At 37.9% G+C, this 19819-nt stretch overlaps 1 protein-coding gene and 1 long non-coding RNA gene across 2 annotated transcripts in view; one reads left to right on the forward strand and one right to left on the reverse strand.

Annotated features, from left to right (window-relative positions):
* The window catches only part of LOC125804806 (uncharacterized), a 296742-nt gene that overhangs the window by 70645 nt on the left and 206278 nt on the right, over positions 1 to 19819 (reverse strand). The window lies entirely within an intron of this gene.
* On the forward strand, positions 10144 to 18817 carry zdhhc15b (zinc finger DHHC-type palmitoyltransferase 15b). Its single transcript, XM_007228419.4, has 12 exons — positions 10144 to 10311; positions 12024 to 12050; positions 12201 to 12295; positions 12460 to 12580; positions 13258 to 13327; positions 13548 to 13580; positions 13717 to 13837; positions 14656 to 14788; positions 14960 to 15086; positions 15855 to 15967; positions 16667 to 16736; positions 17452 to 18817. The coding sequence occupies exons 1-11, from the start codon at positions 10194 to 10196 to the stop codon at positions 16714 to 16716; spliced, it is 1008 nt and encodes a 335-aa protein (XP_007228481.3). The 5' UTR covers positions 10144 to 10193; the 3' UTR covers positions 16717 to 16736; positions 17452 to 18817.

Raw genomic sequence — 19819 nt, forward strand, 5'->3', positions numbered from 1 at the left:
AAAGAAATGGTGGGGAACGAAACCAAACACAGGTAAAGGCAGAAGCACGAGACCGACGCAGACTGACAGACAATGAAGCACAAACAGGCCGCAAACCTGCAGTACAACCAGATTTCCAGCTGTCTCCTCGTTTTTCTCAAAAACCATACATACCACACTTTCTCAGCATGTTTAGAGTTTTACCTTACACACATATTCCATAGTATCTCAGCTTCCTGCGCTACGATTGGCTACAAATTCAACAGAATGCTTGTCAGTATGAACTTCTAACCAATCCCAGCTCTGAAAATAAACTTCAACCAGCCAATCCCGTGAAAGAAAAGGAAGTCTGTTAGAGTAAGAGTGGAAAACAAAGCGACGCAGCTCACCAGTGCAGCCCGATGAGTGTCTCAGTCAACAGAGCGTCATCCTGAGCACTGCCGGTGTATTTATGGAAACCTGATCAGGGCGCGATGAAACCACAGTAAACGAGCGGATTTCTCCTTTTGTTCTGCAGCCCAGTGTCCCCGTCTCTCAGCACACCATACGCTATTTTTAGGTCATATTTTCCAGCTGGTGTTTTCAGCTTCTAGCAGACAGTTCGCAAAGTTTAGGCCCAATCAGTGTTTCCATCTGTGACACAAAGGTCTCTGACAAGTGTGAACGCCATTAAAGAGGGCACGGCTTTGATCCCCTGCAGAGACTGGAGGCATGAACTGTAGATAAACCTAATATTTAGAAAAATAATGGCATTGATTAATGAAAATACTTGGAAAAAATGATGAGAAAGCAAGAGCATGACCAGCTCAAGTTTGTGTAGATGGTTGAGCAGATTAGGTATTGATGATTTACCTGGTCTACATCAACCCAACCAGGCTAATCAATTAGTAAGACCAAGCTTGACTATACTGGTTGCAATATACTGTGTGCTGGTCTCCATGTTCTTTAACCAGCTTGCTTACCAGAATACTGAGTTTTTTTTTCCTGTGATTTATCTATCTCATTGTTTCTGTATCTCTTTTTAATTTAAAGGTCTCCTTCCGCTAAATCCACAAGAGCAAGAGCCAAAAAACTTGTCTTTCTTCAGAGACCACTAATTCTGTGAACTAAAGCAGGGCTAAGTAGAAACACAGGAACACTTTTTTTCACAAAAAACAGCTCTCATGACGAAAAAAACAATGGAATGAGACCTTTAAACGGTTGAGTCTCTTTTAATATCTGTACAATGGTTATTTAAAACTGAGTATTCTGATTGGACGAGAGGCTGTGTTCTTCCGCAAACCATCTTTTTCTTTGAAACTATCCAATATCTTCAGAGATTCACAATCTGCAGAGAACATTATGTGAGAATTGGGATTTCTTGCTCCTGGGCTCCTCTTACACTTGTGCTAGGAGCCACCCTGTACACATGCATTTCTGGACAAGCTGAGGAAAACACAGAACTGGGCTGTCATGGAAGAGTATTATTATTGAGTTTAACACAAATATGAATTAGGGAGTGTTCTGCCTACTTCTACAAAGTTATATACCACATAGTTAGCAGTGCACAAGTCTAGAGTGGCAAATGAATGTGACACTGTTCTCCCTATTACAGGTTAATGGAGCTTCGCAATGGTTTTAGGATAAAAGGAGCTACACAGTGCTGGTTTCAAGCATTGTTTCTAGCAGGTGACGCTCTAGCAGAGTGGACTCTTAGCATTGCCGAACTTTGAGCTAATTGAATGCACCTGTCCCAGACTTGATGCTGCTGGGACTTGTATTAAAGCTGCAGCCAGTGAGAGCAGTCACCATGTTCAGCAGCAGCATTTCCAGTAACTCCACGAAATACCAGGGAGCTCACGCAACCTCTGACTTGCACAGCACTCGTTTAACTGCCTTTATTACTGTGCGCGTTCGCCTCGCGTCGTGGCACGGCCCGCTTGAAATTTCCATGATTGTCGAAGACACACTCCACCCATGGAGCAGATTTATTTTCACACATGCTGGATGAGGTGTCTGTAATTTCTCCCCGCCCTGTCGTTGTTTATTCTGCTGTTGAGTGTGAATATGAGCAGAGACTGGGTGCAAAAAAACAGATCCTCACTTCTTTTAGTTTTTTTTTACGTTGCCACCACCTTCCAACCCTGCGCACCCCCTCACCCTTCACCCTTTACCCCCACTTCTGTTCAGATGTGTCCTCAAAGCAGCAGCAGCAGCAGCAGCAGCTTTCCAGAAGGACAGTGAGATGAGACGGTTTCGGTTTAGATCTCAAAAAGTGCAAAAAACTTTCCACAGAAACACCATTTCCTCCCCCCGTCTCCCTGTTTTCAATTAGACCTGCCAGAGATCATTACTGTAAAGCAAAACAACACATGCAAACATTTGGAGATAAGCGGGAGAGGGGTATACTAACAAATTTCAGCATGTTTGCTTAGTCTCAGAACTTGTTTGTAGATGTTGTAGACGTAACCGCGCAGCTCATTATATGCTGTGTGGGTTTGTGGGGGGGGGTTCTCAGGGTACATACAGAAATGTGCAAAGGTTTAAGCACCTGTGAAAATGAACATTTCATTTTCCTGCTTGTTTCTGGGCAGTTTGTGTGTTTTTCTGTGCATTAAAACATCATATATATATATATATATATATATATATATATATATATATATATATATATATATATGCAAATAACATTCATACAAAAGGTAAAGTATTTTTACGGGCTATAAGGCACACTGTATTATAAAGCACACCGGACACTAGTATTTAAGTGACACTAGTAAGGAACAAGGGTGTCGCTTTGTTTCCCTTGAAATGGGGAAGCTGGGGAAAGTACTGATGATTTTGGGGAAAATGTAAGGATTTTAAGTGCGCCTTATAGTGCACAGATGTAGAATACACACAATAACCGACCAGGGACGCCGAAACAAAGGGACTATTTATACACACACAGAAGTAACAGGAAACAAGGTGACGGACAAGGGACAGGACGAGAATATGTCAAATGTTTTTTTGTTTTTTTTGTGAAATGTGGGCCTGTGAAGTTTTTGCAAATCATTGCATTCTGATTTTTATTTTATTTAATTTTGTACATTTATTTACATTTTACACAGCATGTTACTGCAGACCTTTAAACCTGTCAACTACAAAGAGTCTGCGGAATCCAACATCCATCACTAACATGACTGTAATGTTTATGATATATGATATAATGTTTATGATATATGGCAGATGGTTGATACAATAACAAGCGGTGTATAACTGAACTGGCACCACATGTAGAGGTTTGTGTGGTTGAACTCCATTAAATTCACTCTGATGTGGTTAAAATAAACCAAGTTCTTAGTTTTAAATAATAGGAAAAATATTTAAACGGTTTTGATGAATATTTTGATCATTTTATTGGTTCAATTTGTTTTATTTGATAAAAAAAAGTTGGTTGCTGTTTAATCTTCTCTACGTTCACATTACCAGGCTGAAGTGACTCAAATCCGACTTTTTTAATCAATGAGGCTTAGATCAGATTTTTTCATGGCTGTGTGAACGTGCCAAATTCGATTTTTTCAAATCAGATTTGAGTCACTTTCATATGTGGTTCTAAATCAGATACGTATCCGATTCATGGACGTGTGACATAAATGTGAACAATCGAATCATGTAGAATTCATGTGCCTTTTAGCTTTTACACATTAGCATTAGCATTAGCACTACGTGCTTCTCTCTCATACCCACACTGCATCTCTTGGTGCAGCTGTGCAGCTATAGCTGCAAAAACAGCAAAAGCAAACCACCTGTCCTTTTTTCACCTCCTGGACCTAAACATGAACTTCAGAGCAGCTGTTTACTGTGGTTTGTAATGTGAACGCTGCCTTAGTTACTGTAAATCTAAAGCATATTATTAGTACAGGAGTTCAGCATGTGCAGCATAATGATGATCCACAAACCAACACACAGTTAAGAAGAACTAAATCCAAACAGATTAGTGGCTAATTATTCTGTCAAAGCACAAAATCCTTCACTACAGCAGCAGCATAAAAAACACAATGATTCAGAGATTCATTTTAATGATTCATTTTAACGGCTAAAGACAAAAGACAACAACGGTCAAACTAAAAAGGAAGCATTTAAAATCTCAATTATTTTAACCTATTGTTAAATAGTGAATGTGACATCCATACAGCACCAGTCAAAAGACTGGTACTTTTGACACTGTGGATTGAAATTTCATATCTATATCTATATAAAACCCGCTTTAAAGCCTCACTCAAACTCATAATTTCACTTTACAGAACTTTGCCAGGAGCACACTAGCCAGTTTTCAACTTCTCCCATGAGATAACACCTCACAACTTATCAAGTTGTTCCCCAAAGTATCCTTTCATCAATTGACTGCCATCCCGTGACTTCTGGCATGTCAGTCTCAATATACATAACAATACCTTTTACTAACAAACCAAACAAAGAAAAAAAACATGACAAGAATGATATATATATATATATATATATATAGCCTGTTATCAATTTCTCAAGAGCTAAAGAACACAAATAGGTTGACAAGTAACAACAATGGGTTTTATTGTTATTATTATTATTATTATATCATCTATATACACCCAGGCACGCACAATGACTTCAAAGCACTCACCAAATGCTGCTATGGGTGCTGACAACTATGTGCAGGTATTTGCATGTTGTATCGCTCGTATAAGTCATCTTTATGATGTCATGTGTCATTAAAATATGAGCATGAGGGATGTTTGCAGAATGTTGGTTGTATAGGGGCACACAGAATTATTATGGGATGCACAGCCCATCCTCACTGGTTGTCTGCTGTAGAAGAAAATAACTCAGTTTTAGAACCTTTTCTTGAGCCCTACAGTTTTTATCTTGGTCCTCACTTTCCTTTAATCGTTTAATTTATTATCTTTATCCTATTTAGGCCTAAACATGGGTTCCTCTTAGCAAATTTGTAAAAGATTAAAAAAAAAATACGCTGACTGATGTCCACATGAATCCAATGAATGCTATAAAGAGCACAAGACTATGCAACTTTAGCTGATGTGTGGAGACTAAAATGATTTGTTGCAAGAAGACAGTTTAAATTGTATATATAATCAGTCCAACAAGTGCCAGCTGGGACCGACCGGGGCTGCGTGTCCTGGCCGCCTCCTCATGTCACATAATGCTTTGGACAATTTCTCAGGTTTAAAAGAGCAGAACCGATCCGAATCCAAAACTACGTGGCATTTCCAACCTTTCTATTTCTGTCTGCGCTTTATATTCCTGCCCAACGTCACTCAGCATCTCTGCAGTCTATTGAGCAAGCGTATCTCTTTGATTTGAGCACAGCTATTTATGATAATGATCATTTGTGTTGCAGATCACTTTACATCATGTCTGCAGAGAATGAGCTCAGATTGTTTCCAGTGTTGTTCTCCGTCTGATGCGTGGGATTGTTGTTTTTTTGGTAAAGCAGCTGTGAAGTCACGCATCGGCTTTTAGCGCGTCAATTTCCAATTAGCGTATTTATGCAGCGGTCCGGTTTTACGGAGGGGAAAGTTTCAGGAGCTCTGAGCGAACGGCAACGAGACGAGGAATTCTTTGATCACCTGCGCAGAGCAGTGACCGAGGGCCTTGATGAATACAAAGTTTCCAATATGTATTCCATCTTGACTTCAAAAACCCTCGCGCAGATGATGAATTCTCTGTCCAGACACTTAAGCATGCAGGGAATGAAATGGGAATGCTATCAAACTCTTTTCTCCGTTTCAGGGTGATTCAAAAAACACCAGTCATAGAGCTGAACCTCCGCCAGAGCACCGAGACCAGAGAGGCGCTCGAGCAGACGGCAGAGAGAGAGGAGAGAGTTTGGGAATGCAATTAAAACTATACACACACACAGTCACAGACAGGGTTATTCCCACTCTAGTGCACTCGCGCACACTTTCTCACTCATATGTACAGAGCTGCACCAATTCACTTACTGCATATAAATTGCATAAAACAAAGGGAACGCAGATCTTCATTATCTCTTTCTCACTTCTCTCTCTCTCTCTTTGTGCATTTTGTCTGTCTGCCTTTTTCTGTGTTTTCTCTTACTGTCTGTCTGTCCCTGTTTCTATCCATATATCGTCACTGTCCTATATAAAAAAAAAACACTTCTCCATTTTTGTCCATTGACTTCCATTGAAGGTTTACAAGGTTTTTTCTCTCTCCTGTAAAGTTGCTGTTTTGGAGATTTGGAGAATGTTCTTCATGGGACAGCAATGATATACAATAAGTCCAGCGACACTGTCCCCAATCCTCAAGGGGGCGCTCCCACTAGTTACTACCAGCAGCCAGACAACCAGGTTCATCATTCCTGCAGCCGGCAAAATATGAACCTTCAGCAAACATGAAGCGATAGGAGGAAAAAGGATATTAATCATTTACACTGGATAAATTAGGCCTGTTTGTCTTGTGATTTAGCAGCAGGTAAGCTAGCAACACAATATATGGGTAATGTTTATGTTAGCTAGTTAAGCTACCTACTTGCCTGACAGTATTTACTAGTAACAAACTAAAACAGTAAGTGCAACTTTTTTGTGAATTTTTGATTGGTGCTCCCAAACGCCTTAAAAGGCCCTGGTGATGCAGCATTAATGCTAAAAAGTGTATCAAGATCCCAGAAAAACACATGCTGATGTGCATGCATTTTTCACAAGACAATGCAAACAAAATCATGTCTTTTGATTGTTATGAGAAGAAGGAATGGTAACATTACATATTGGTAAATGCCCTAGCGTTGGGTGCATCACCAGACAAAACATGAAATATTTTGAGTTCATAACATCTGCAGTCAAGGTCAATGTTGGTCAAATATAAGATGTATATGTTTTTTTTATAACTTAATTATGTAACGTTTTATAATACAGCCCGTGTTGAGTGTTACACGCATGAAATACAGGAATGGGCGCATCACCAGAGAAAACATGAAATATTTTGAGTTCATACCGTCTGCAATCAAATGAAGGTCAATGTTGGTCAAATTTAAGATGTAAATGTTTTTTGGGTTATTTTTTGTGCCAGACTTTTTTTCTTTGATTTGAAGTTTGGAGTAGAATATTTCTCACATGAAATCAGCGCAACATTAAATCAGTTCATTTTTAGGTTCAGGTCTTTCAAAACTAAATAAATATTAAAGTGAGATTTGCTATTCAGATTAATCCAATGAGTTTTAAGAACGCTGCTCTGAACTCTTGCACTGTATGTTTTATTTCACACACGCATGCGCCCGCACACACATCATGATCTAATAATACACCACTCCACTGCACATAATAGGGAACGACAGAAACAAATGTAGGCCACATTTCTGCACCTAAGAGCTCCAGAAGAGGTGCATTAGGGGCAGAAGTCTCTCAGACACGTAGAGTGAAAAGAAACCAAACATCCATATCTCTATTGTGCTTTTCACCAGGTAACACACTCCTCGTGCCTGAGGGGCTCCGTCAACCTCGGTGATCTCGGCCTTTCTCTGCATGACTTCTCCTCAAAGGGCCTCTCTCTCTCTCTCTGTCTGTCTGTCTGTCTGTCTGTCTGTCTGTCTCTCTCTCTCTCTGCTGTCTGTGTGATCTGTCTGGGCCTGCCTGCACGAGCTGTTTGTGTTTCTCTTTCCTGGGTAAATGTTTTGATTAAGGCCTGGTTACTATTATGATAGTAGCGAGCACTTTGTAGTAGCGGTGCTTCGGCTGATGCGCTGATGGACGGCCTCTCCTTCCCCCCTCAGAGTTTTAGCAGGATGCTATCCCTGCTACTGTGTTCTGCATTCTGGGAAACTTGTGGAGTAACGTACACTACTGATAAAAGTTAAAAAAAGGCACTTTCCCAGTTAAAAAAATGTCCAAAGAAAATATGGGGAAATGATAGCCTTGTAAAAGAAAAGTGCATTTAAGTAATTTTTTTAATCAAAAGTATACATTCATGGCTAAATTGGAGCAGCCTGGTGGCCAATCTTCACTAATTGCACCTTAATGCACCAGTAAGAGTGTGAAGGTTCAGTTATCAGGGTAAGAGCACAGTTCTGCTCTAAATACTGCAATGTACACAACATTATGGGAGACATACCAGAGTTCAAAAGAGGACAAATTGTTGGTGCACGTCTTGCTGAAGCATCTGTGACCAAGACAGCAAGTATTTGTGATGCATCAAGAGCCAAGGTATCCAGGGTAACATCAGCATACCACCAAGAAGCACCAACCACATCCAACAGGATTAACTGTGGACGTTGTAAGAGGAAGCTGTCTGAAAGGGATGTTCGGGTGCTAACCCGGCTTGTATCCAAAAAACATAAAACCATGGCTGATCAAATCACGACAGAATTGAGCAAAAAATCAGATTTAAGTCACTTCATCCTGGTAATGTGAACGTAGCCTTAGTATCCTGGGGATTCCAGTACAAACACAATGCCTCATTGAACAAACTTAGTTTTTTTAGTGAGAGATCAACAGAGACTGGACAGACTGGGTTGATCTTGAAGAAAGATTACAGTAAATAAGTAAATCTCTGGTGAACATCTAAACATAAATTGCATTAATGCCCAAAATTAATATGGATAGGCTAAAACAGCAGCAGACTACCTGTGGTTGCACTTAACCAAACCGTATCAGTTTCTGCTGAGGCACACAGACGGTACGTTCTGAATCTGGACCCAACATCTTGAGTCCAGGCTGGTGGATATGGTGTAATGGTGTGGGGAATGTTTGCTGGGCACATTGTGAGCCTGTTAATACCAATCAATAAAACACTTGAATGTCGTGACCTGTTTGAGTGATGTTGAAGACCACGTGCGTCCCTCGCATCCCACAGTTCCAACAGTCTCACCATCGTCTAGTGGCTGCATCCACTGGGATAATGCACCAAGCTGCAATAAGTCATAACGCAAGACTTTTAAACCCAAATGCATTGAGTTAAATCTGGATTTGGGTCAGAATATGGATTTGAATCCTATAGAACTCTTTTGGGATGTTGCGGTCCTGAAGATTCCCAGCTGCAACTGAGAAATCTTCAGGAATTTCATGCTGCAAAAATCTTGTGAAAATCATGCCACGAGAAATTGAGACAGAAGAAGGCCCTATAATACATGGCAGTATAGTTTTTTTTTTTTTATAAAGTACTGCTTCTAATAAAGTGCTAAGTGTATTTATAGTGTATATATAGTGTATATATTGTGGTTGTGGAGCAGCCCTCAAACAGGAGGCGGCAATGGCTTAAATAAACTGTTGTGTTTTGGCGGCATCTACTGGCTAAACCGGGTATTACAATCATGTGTGTCTTGAATGAAAAACAAATAATATACTATGTACTTACATTTAGTTATTATAGCTTTAATTTAAATCATAATATTTAGCTAGATACATTTAAAAACAGACTATACCCACACTATCGCCAATTATTTAGTAAGCAAGTAAGCTAGTAGTAACCAAATAAATAATGGTAGATTACAATTACTATACTAAGACTTAAAAGCACATCCTCATACATTGACATTTATTTGCTAGTTATGTAATATATTATTGCTTTTTGTATTTTATATGCATGTGTAGACTATCATTAACTTTTCTACTTGACAATTTATATAAGTGGATCAAAGACCAAAACTTGCTGCGCACATAATTACATCATATAAAATTTGAGGGCATTTAAGGTACACAATAAAAAAAAAATAAAATAAATTACAACAAAACAGGAAAACAGAGAAAAAAAAATGTATGCCAAAAATGTATTGTCCTTTTTATGATGATTAAAGACAATAAAACTTTTAAAAGGTACTCAAATATTTCAGTTAATTAAACTTAATATGTATATAGATTTTATGTTAAAGTATATAAGTCTTAATTTTCATTCATTTCATGCAGAAAACACCATACTTATAGTTTTCCTTCACACGAACTGAAAGGGTTCATGCATTATGATCCCGTTCCCACACCTTAATAATAATAATGTGGCCAAGCATTAAAATAATGTTCCCACGCATTAAGTCGTGGCCACACATTAGGAACCCATTCCCACAGCTTAATAAGTAGTGTCCATGATTTAGAATCCCGTTATAAGTATAACACGATATCACTTGGCGGCTTCATAGAAAAAAAAAACCCCATAACAAACAGTAATCGTGTGAGTTTGCGCATGCGCACAGCCGCTAAGTACCACATAGCGATGGGTAGCAGAACTCGGCAGAACACCGGCTCTGGATAACTATGGCCATGTCCAGGGGGCTGAGATGCTGCCAGAGGATATTTTCCTGGATCCCCGTGGTCATAATTTCCTCCGTGGTGTTGTGGTCGTACTACGCCTATGTGTTTGAGCTCTGTTTCTGTGAGTATTCCTCATTTCTGCGCGTTTTTTCCACAGAATCGCGCTGTCGGGCGTTAGCTCAGATGCTAACCGCTGTGTGGGCTGCCAGGCTAGGCTAGGCTGGGCTAGGCTAGCTTTAGCTAATGCTGAAGTAGTTAAGCTAGGTTTAAGGAAGTGAATTTAAATATCCGTTTTTGTCAATGTAGCTAATAATTTAACCTTCTAACTTAGTCAGATAGCTAAATGTTCATTTAAATAATAAAAGAGTACGCTCAGTACGTTGTAATATGTTTTATCTTGTATTGTCTTGTATTTTATTTAATGTTGCACATAACACTATAAACAACCGAGATTCTCATAAGGACATTAGGTAATGTTTAACTAATAAAAGCTAATTTTTACTAATTTTATTTATTGCCTAGGGGTGGTTTGTGAAATAAATGTCAGTGTTAAATATGTAAGTCAGAACTGTCAAACACATGCTTCCAATGCAATGGACATTAAAAACTATTGGATTTAATTTTTATATAGGTTTTATGTTAGAATATTATAGTCTTAATTTCCATGTTTTACTTGCAGAAAACAGCATTCTTATCACTTTCCCTTTACATGACTGAAATGGTTAAAGCTAGTTGTTAATATAACTACTGGGTGTAAACTGGTTAAGTTAGTAACTAAGCTAACGTTAGTTATAATAAAACGTGTTTAATGACAGGCCTTTTTTAGCTTTAAGCAGAAATCAGGTGTAAAATAGACTTGGGTTGTATTGAAACATGAAAACGAGTACGAACATGTAAAAAAATTACTGTTTTGACACCATTAGCAAACTCAAAGTAGCCTTAAATTAAGTCACAATAAATCAGCTGACAAGCAGGAACGAATGGGGAGGATATTAGAACAAATTGCAAAATTAATTCTGTGAAAATATCTGAAAATTATAGAGATATTTTCAGGGAATTAATGCACCTCAGGGTACTGTGTGTGTAAACAGTGTTTTGAATAAACCACCTATGCACTTTCATCAGCTAAAAACGCTTTAAAACGTATTTCAGTACGCTGGGAGAAATGACCCACCTCCTCTTGAGCTTCAGAAAATGAACCAGTGTCCTGACATTTTCCTTTAGAACAGCAGACTTTAATAGATCAATGATCTTTAAATAAAACTGGATTCCTTCACACTCACACCCGATTGTCATCCCATTGATTGAAAACACCTGATTCTAATTTAAACTAATCACCTTCAAACTAGCTACTAATCCTAGAGTTTTACATATGTTCACTTACGCTACTGACAAATATTTAAAATTAAATCCGTTTCTGCAATAAATAAACATACAAGTGTAACATTTTGTCTAATTTGTTTAACTGGTTTCTTTTGTGCAAATTTGATGATTATATGTTTTAGGTTGTATTGCAGAAATGTGGAACGCAAGGGTTCACAAATTGTCAAGTCAAGTTTTTAAGTAAAAAAAAATATCTAAAAGATATCTATAATTACCTTTTAAAACTCTTACAAAATGTGAAAGTTTTAGTTTGAGTCACTTCTAGAATAAAAATACATAACAGAGATTCTGAATTTAAGTTCTTACTAGTAAACTGTAGTTTAGGCTAAAATATTATTTTATTTTAGCCATAAATTAGATGCTTAAAAGAAATAGCCATTTTTTTAACTGCTCCTCTTTCCACTTTGATCAGTGTTGTTAACTAACTTCTCATTTTTCTTTGCATTGCAGTTACGCTCAGCAATGCATTAGAAAAAGGTAAGTTCCTGTTTAATTAAGATTAGTGAAGGGTTCACTTCTCGTTTCCCTGCATCCTGGTTATATCTCAGTCATTCTTTACGCTTCTGTTTAAGCTATACGCTTCTTAACTGAGCTTTGTAGTACACCATAATAATTTTTTTTCTGCAGCGGCCTACCTTCTGGTGTTTCATGTGTGCTTTGTGATGTTCTGCTGGACCTACTGGAAGGCTATCTTCACTCCACCCTCCACGCCCTGCAAAAAGGTTTGTGTTTGGGTCATCAAATCTGGGCGCAGTTCTCCCAAAGCATCTTTATATTAAAATGATCTACTCTGGTAAAGAAGCTGTTCAGTGTGATGCTTGCTTGTGCATTTAAGAATGATCTAATTTGCAGACTAAGTTGCACTCTTCTTTTTCTTTTGCTACAGTTCCACCTCTCGTATAGTGATAAGGAGAGATATGAGATGGAGGAGAGGCCAGATGCACAGAAGCAGATCCTGATTGACATTGCTAAAAAGCTCCCAATTTTTACCCGGGCTCAGTCAGGAGGTGAGTAATCTCAGACGCTTAATCAGGCATTGGGTTTCATACTACCTGCAGTCTTAATACGTATTCATTAATCCTTTATATTGAGCATTCGTGGATACCTAACAAAGAAAACTTAATACATTAATATTTATAAAGTTTTAAGAGTTTAGAAACCAATATTTGGTGGAATAACCCTGGTTTTTAATCAGTTTTTTTCATGCATCTTGGCATCATGTTCTCCTCCACCAGTCTTACACACTGCTTTTGGATAACTTTATGCTGCTTTACTCCTAGTGCAAAAAATCAAGCAGTTCAGTTTGGTGGTTTGATGGCTTGTGATCATCCATCTTCCTCTTGATTATATTCCAGAGGTATCCAATTTGGTAAAATCTAAATCAAATGCACAGTCTTTATGAGCATTTATATATAAGCTTATTGCTAACACTGTAGTATTGTACTGGACTGGACTTTTTTGTTGATACTGTTCATATATAGTCTCTTAAAGCAGCTCTGTGGCCTAATTGTATTGAAGGGGTCTAATTGCCTTGCTGAATTAAATCCGTATTGCCTGTCTAGTGGCATTACTGTGTTGATAGACAGTAAGTGGAGCACCAACGTGTGGCACTGCAGTCCCAAGCTAGTAAATGACCATGCTTTTATGTGTGTGTGTGTGTGTGTGTGTGTGTGTGTGTTTTTAGCTATCAGGTTCTGCGATCGTTGTCAGGTGATAAAGCCCGACCGCTGTCACCACTGTTCCGTCTGTGAAACGTAAGTTTCCTGTCGGCCCCTCTCATTGGCCCTATCTCTCTCATACTGTTTGTTCTCAGCTGCGGTAGAAAGAGGATCGCCGCATACGAGACTCGTGTAATAATTAGAAGGTGTTGTCGGGCAGGAACTTGACCTTATCAGAGAAGATATCTTGGTTCTGTTCAATTTAATTACAGTACCTCTGTGTGTGTGTGTGTGTGTGTGTGTGTTCCTCTTGCAGGTGCATTCTGAAAATGGATCATCATTGCCCTTGGTTAGTGGATGAGGTTTATTTATGATTGCATTGGTTGTTTTTTATGTTTAATGAGGAACAAAGATTGTTTACAGAAGTTGCTTAATTTATTTATTTATTTATTTATATTTGTGTCTCGCTCTCTTTTCTTTTTAAGGGTGAACAACTGTGTCGGATTCTCAAACTACAAGTTCTTCCTGCTCTTCCTGTCGTACTCTATGCTCTACTGTGTTTTCATCGCAGCAACAGTATTTCAGTATTTTCTTAAGTTCTGGGTGGTGAGTGTCATCATAAATAAGGTTGCTAAAACAAATTGTTGTTGTTTACTTTGTCCTTATGCTTTTTTATTTTCTACACTGACATGCCAGAAATCATTGGACAGAAACTGTAAATGAAAAATTAAAATGTGTGTGGGGCTGGAGTTGTTGTTTGATTACATGGACAATTCTAGACACTCATCTCTTGAGACGAGACTCGATACTGGGTTCACAAGAACGAGACGAGACAAGATTTAAATTTTTTTTTAAAGAAAACTTGAAAGAAATCAAAACAAAAAAAAATAGTTGGAAAATTGGGGTTTATTTGAGAAAATCAAATTACAGTCTCACAAATTTAGTCTATTAAAAATAGAAACAAAAAAAGAAATAGAAAAATAGTGAAAACAATAAGTTCAAACCACAATCCCATCTGGGGTTTTTTTTGTAGTAGTAGTAGTAACTTAAATATGTATGCTTGAAGTGCAAACAGACAACACAAGATCAATAGTGTCCATATCCCATCCATCTGGCATCCTCTATTAAGCCTTAACTCAAACTCTAATCATTTACATCACCTTACTTTTAAAACACTGGTCAGTGTTCAACCTAACTCACAATATAACACCTCACAACATATACAAGTGTGGGTGTTCCCAAGACAGCCCCCTGAGGTATCACATTTTTAGGATCAGTGTACATACCGCTATCCCATGGCTTTTGGCATGTCAGTATACAGGCCTAATGATATATTTAACAGTTGAAATTTTATTTGCAACAGAAGAGAACAGGGTGTTCTTTTAGTTCTAATTTCTCCATAATCTTTTACATTTTTTTCTCAGGGTGAATTATCAAACGGCCACGCTAAGTTCCACGTCCTGTTCCTGCTGTTCGTGGCTCTCATGTTCTTCGTTAGCCTCATGTTCCTCTTTGGATATCACTGCTGGCTGGTGGCTAAGAACAGATCAACATTAGGTAAGACGCGTTCTTTCATTGGTCGTCTTCTACTGAACGCAGAAGGCAAAACCACTACAGTCAGTGTAAAGATTCCCCCACATAGGTCTAGAAAAAAAAAAAAAATGATGGTACAGAAAACAGTAGTTTGTTCCTATCTTACATTAACCTTTTCTTATCATTGTTTTTCAGAGGCTTTCTCTGCACCAGTGTTCCAGAATGGTCCTGACCGGAATGGCTTTAATGTGGGCATCCGCAAGAATCTTCTTCAGGTCTTTGGAGAAGACAGAAGGCTTTGGTTTTTTCCAGTTTTCACCAGGTGAGAGAACAGACTGTGCATATCACAGCAAACAGAGTCGCTAAACATCAGTGCGTGAGACATGCATGGATCTGAGAAAGTTATTTTTGACTTAGGACATACAGTATCTCACAGACGTGAGTACACCCCTCACATTTATGTAAATATTTTATTATATCTTTTCATAAGAAAACATTGAAGATATGACACTTTGGTACAGTGTAAAGTAGTCGAGGTACAGCTACAGTATAACAGTGTAAATTTGCTTTGCCCTCAAAATAACTTAACGCACAATCATTAATGTCTAAAATACTGGCAAGGAAAGTGAGTACACCCCTAAGTGAATAGGCATAAAGTGTCAAATTTTTGCTCAGTCTGGTTGAGGTTTGGAAACATGTTTGGACAGTCCATTCCCTTGATATTTACCTTTCTCTGCAACTTCAGGGCTTGGTTTCAGTATAATCCATGCTGTTGGACTGCTTGTCTTCAGCAAGCTGTTTTGCTGGCTTTCTTGTGCATCAGCTTTAGAAGAGGCTTTCTTCCAAGACAGTGCCATTTAGATTGCTTTGTTTTTGAATGGGAGATTCCGGGAACATCTACATATGGGTTACCATATGCTTGCAGTTAAAGTCAGTGCATTTATTATGTGTTACGTTTGTTTTTTATGGTTCATTTGGTGCCTTATCCATTTATCCATCAACATTCACAGTACCTGAGGCCAGGTTTCTTGTGGCACTGTTTGTATGTATGCAACTAACATCGCAAATGTTCTATGTTTGTTCTATTCAGTCAAGGGGATGGTCACTACTTTCCACTGAGGACCCTGTGTGAATATCAGAACCCATTACTGGCCAGTGAGGGGAGGTGGGCGGAGGATGGTGGATCAGATGAGGACAGCACAGGTGAGCGAGATGTGATCTCTGCAGAGAAAGAACAGCATGTGCTTAGTTCAGCCTAAATTAAAAGGCAGCTCAGTTACAGAGCTGATTGAGAATTAATCAATAAAAGGCTGCATCTGGAAGCCGGCCTGGATTGCGTATCTCTCTCGTCTGAGAGTAATCAGGCTTAAAGGTTACAAACAGTCCGTGCCTGGTGTTGCACTGTCCAGAACATTGACTGTGGTCTGTTTTTAATGTTGCACTTATGGTCTGGAGATCAAATATATCACACAATCGATATAAGAAATAATTTCATTATTATAAAACCTGACATATTATGGTATTCATATTAAACATTATATTTATGAGTTATGAATGAATTAGTTTTGGCTAATAGTTATGAAGTTGTGAATGAATGAAGTTACACTTATGTAGCGCCTTTCTAGAAACCCAAGGACACTTTACGATCACGTTTTACATACAATTAACACTCATCACAGGCAGCAGCCAATCACGTACAGCATACTCTCAACCAGAAACCCCTGCCCACTGTAGAATGGTTCATCTTTGAGAGCATAATGTTTACATTATACAGCTCTGAAGAAAAAATTGAATACTATAAATTATTGTGATGATATGTTACGGCCATGAATGTAGCCATAGAAACTTAACTTAGAAAGTCAATCTTTTCTCAATTCGTTTTTTTCTTCTTTTTGTCCCCAGATGGTGAAATGGAACACGACCCTTCGGTCACCATCGATATAGAGACATAGTGGACAAGCTACATTTTTGTGTGAGTATAGAGCTTTTTAGCTTGTCATTCTCAGCACAAATTATATTAACAAGTTAGAGTCTAAGGTTAGGTCTAAATTTGGCTATTTGTTGCTCTACTAAAGCGATTTTAATCCAAATTACTATATTAACTATGTGTGATTACAGCAATGTCATATACAGATCTGCTTGCAGAAGCCTTCTTCAGAAACTTGATGTACTTTATCACATAAATACTTTTTTACATTTAAAACATGTCATTTTTTTCTATTTTTACATACTCACCTGTAGATCCATTGGTACATGCATATTTATAAGTTTCTTCTTTATACAGTATTCCTCTTTTGTCTATAATACCTGTATACTGTTTAGAGTATCATGCTACAGGTCCCCTAAAAAAATACAGAATACAGTATTTGATTTATTGGCATTTCAAGCTGCTGCAGCCAAAGACTGGAACTCACTGCAGAAAACCCCCAAAAAATTATCATTTTATTTCTAAGTTGGTTTTTATGAAATCCGTCTTAGAAATTTTGAATGAGAAATGTTTCTGCCGTTGTCTGTTGTGTTCTTAATGATGACTTGCCTGGTTAAATAAAGAATTAATAAATAAATGAATAAATAAAATAGGGATATTTTACAAGTAGGGATGTAGGAGAGGGAAGTATACCTGTCAATATACCTGTCATACATGTAATGACGTCTTGTTTTATGTGTTTTGCTTTTCTTTCGACCAGTGGAGCACTTTCCGTTACTTCAGACATGAACGTTTTTTTGGTAATTTAAGGAGAGGAACCAAACCTGAGGAGGATGTTTTTGTTTAGAACGCATTCCAAACACTGGAAGACTCCAGAAAACACATGTCTGTTGGATTGCCAAATATTCTGGAAGGACCACTAAGTGGATTTATCCTCTTGTTTTTCTTATTCGTCTTAGATTTTTATTATTTATCACCCAGTAATGATTTCCAGCTCTGCATATCCTGAACACCAGAGACAATCTCTGAATCGCTGACTGTTTTGAGGGGCATGGACGTGGTTCGTCTGTCTTCTTTTTACAAGACAATTGTAGCGGGCATTTCACATTTCACATTTTCAGTTTACACCAACATACGTGAGGTTCTCCTGAAGCTGCAGAGGAGAACGAGGAGAGCGGGCTGTGGCCCTGTGTGGAGGTCAGTCACTTCTACTGCTGTGCACTTCTTCTTCTTCTTAAAAAAAAAAAAAAAAAACAAGACACAAGTGCTGTCTGTCTGCCTCCAGCTCACAATTACCGGTAGATCAGTTCTACTGCACGCATGACGATGTCTCTTCAAGCCTTAAAGATCTATCAGACTGCGACTGCTTCTCTGTGAAATCACTGTGGTGCAGCCTGAACACCTTTTTATTTCGTAAACGTCCGAGTTGATATCGTCCTTTTATTATGATGTAATATATATATATATATATGTAGTATATAGATATTTTGATGATGAAGTGTATTATGTCTTTGAGTGTAAATGGTACACTTTTGAGGTGTTGTCAATTGTTTATTTGTTTATTTGTTGATGAGAGGTTAATTATCGTCAGATTATGTTATGTATTATGTTATTGTTTAATTTATCATGATGTATCATACATATCTTGCTGCCATCTTTCACGTAGACACTTTACATGGCACAAATACGGCTGTGTTCACATTACCAGCTTAAACTGGTACAAATATGTTTTCTATTTTTTTTTTTTTTTTTTTCAGTCTTAATTTGACCCATATCTGATATTTAAATCAATGAATCAACAATTAATCAATCAACCTTTATTTCCTACTCAGAAATACTTTGAGTGTAAGTAACCCTCATTTTTAATGCAGCTGAGCATTTACATTTAAAATTAAAGGGGCTGAAAAATAAGTTTAAGTTATAAAACAAACAATATAAGATTTAAAATGATTTAAAAATACATAAAATAATTTAGAATAATAAATGAATATGCAGACAGGCTAAAATGTAAAACAATAAAATAAAGAGATAAATTATTTCAAAACCCAGCCCTAAAGTTAATCCAACAAAAGCAGGATAGCTTTGTTTCTGAAATCAAAAATATTAAAAATAAAACATTAAATAAGCATGTGTCCCAACACTTTTGTCCATATAGTGTATATCATTAAATATAGGCTTCTAGAATCCGAACAGTGCTTTCTATATCCAGTAAAGAGCCACTTGGGAGTTGGTCTGTGTGCAAAACCTCTACTGAACATGCTGAAGTGCACCGTTAGCAGCTATAGAAGCTATACCATCTATTTTAATAACACTTTTAATCCAGATGCTATCTGAAGATGTGTATCATTACTTTATATAAGCGGAAGTTATGAAGGATCGAATGAACAGATGTGTCTACTTCAGCAGAACTTCAGCAGAACTTACCAGGAAATTCCCCTTTTTGAGCTCGTGTACACACAGTTGTGGTTGGAAGGTTTCATGAACTCATCATAAACTTTAGTTCAGTTCTGAGAAATAAGAAAGAGTCACAGCATCCATCTTTAAAGTGGCAGTCTGTATTGTTTTGTTTTTAAACTGAAAGCAGAACCATTTCTGAATGGAGAAGAATATGGAAAAAAGTGTTTAATGGTACCAGTATGCTGGAACTACCATCCCTGCTAATCCTAATAATATATTCATTCTAAAAACTGGGGTGTCGGATCACTTTTCGTGGGAGTTCTTCTTCTGGCCACGTCACGTGTCTTTACATACTTAGGTCACACGTATAGCCTCTAAAAGAGGATCTGGCTCAGTTTTACTGAACGCGAGCAGCTGATGGAGCATTGGGGACTTCAGAAGGGGAAACTCAGAGCTCAGTAGCAAATTCACTCATAGTAAAACCAAAGTGAAGTTTCTGACTGATCTCTCTCTCTTGCTCTGTATTTAGCTGATTAGCACACAACATATGCTAGCTTTTCTCAGTAGTCATTATTTGTAACATAAGCATAAAAAAACATCCGGTAGCTGAGCTGAGTCTGAAGTGGGGCATGTAAAGAACATTTTCATTCAGCTTTAACTCAAATAATCTGGTGTATTAAGGAGGAGGATGCCATTTGGGATTCAGCCTTATTTTGTTTTTTATTAAGTAC

Source organism: Astyanax mexicanus, chromosome 10 (genome assembly GCF_023375975.1).
Source record: "Astyanax mexicanus isolate ESR-SI-001 chromosome 10, AstMex3_surface, whole genome shotgun sequence".
NCBI lineage: Eukaryota > Metazoa > Chordata > Actinopteri > Characiformes > Acestrorhamphidae > Astyanax > Astyanax mexicanus.

What these genes read in the sequence shown, in the direction of transcription:
- zdhhc15b (XM_007228419.4), top strand. Translation starts at nt 10,194, where the DNA reads ATGGCCATGTCCAGGGGGCTGAGATGCTGCCAGAGGATATTTTCCTGG. An exon ending in TGTGTTTGAGCTCTGTTTCT is followed by an intron (nt 10,312 to 12,023) that starts GTGAGTATTCCT and finishes TTTGCATTGCAG; the next exon opens with TTACGCTCAGCAATGCATTA. An exon ending in ATTTTCTTAAGTTCTGGGTG is followed by an intron (nt 13,838 to 14,655) that starts GTGAGTGTCATC and finishes TTTTTTTCTCAG; the next exon opens with GGTGAATTATCAAACGGCCA.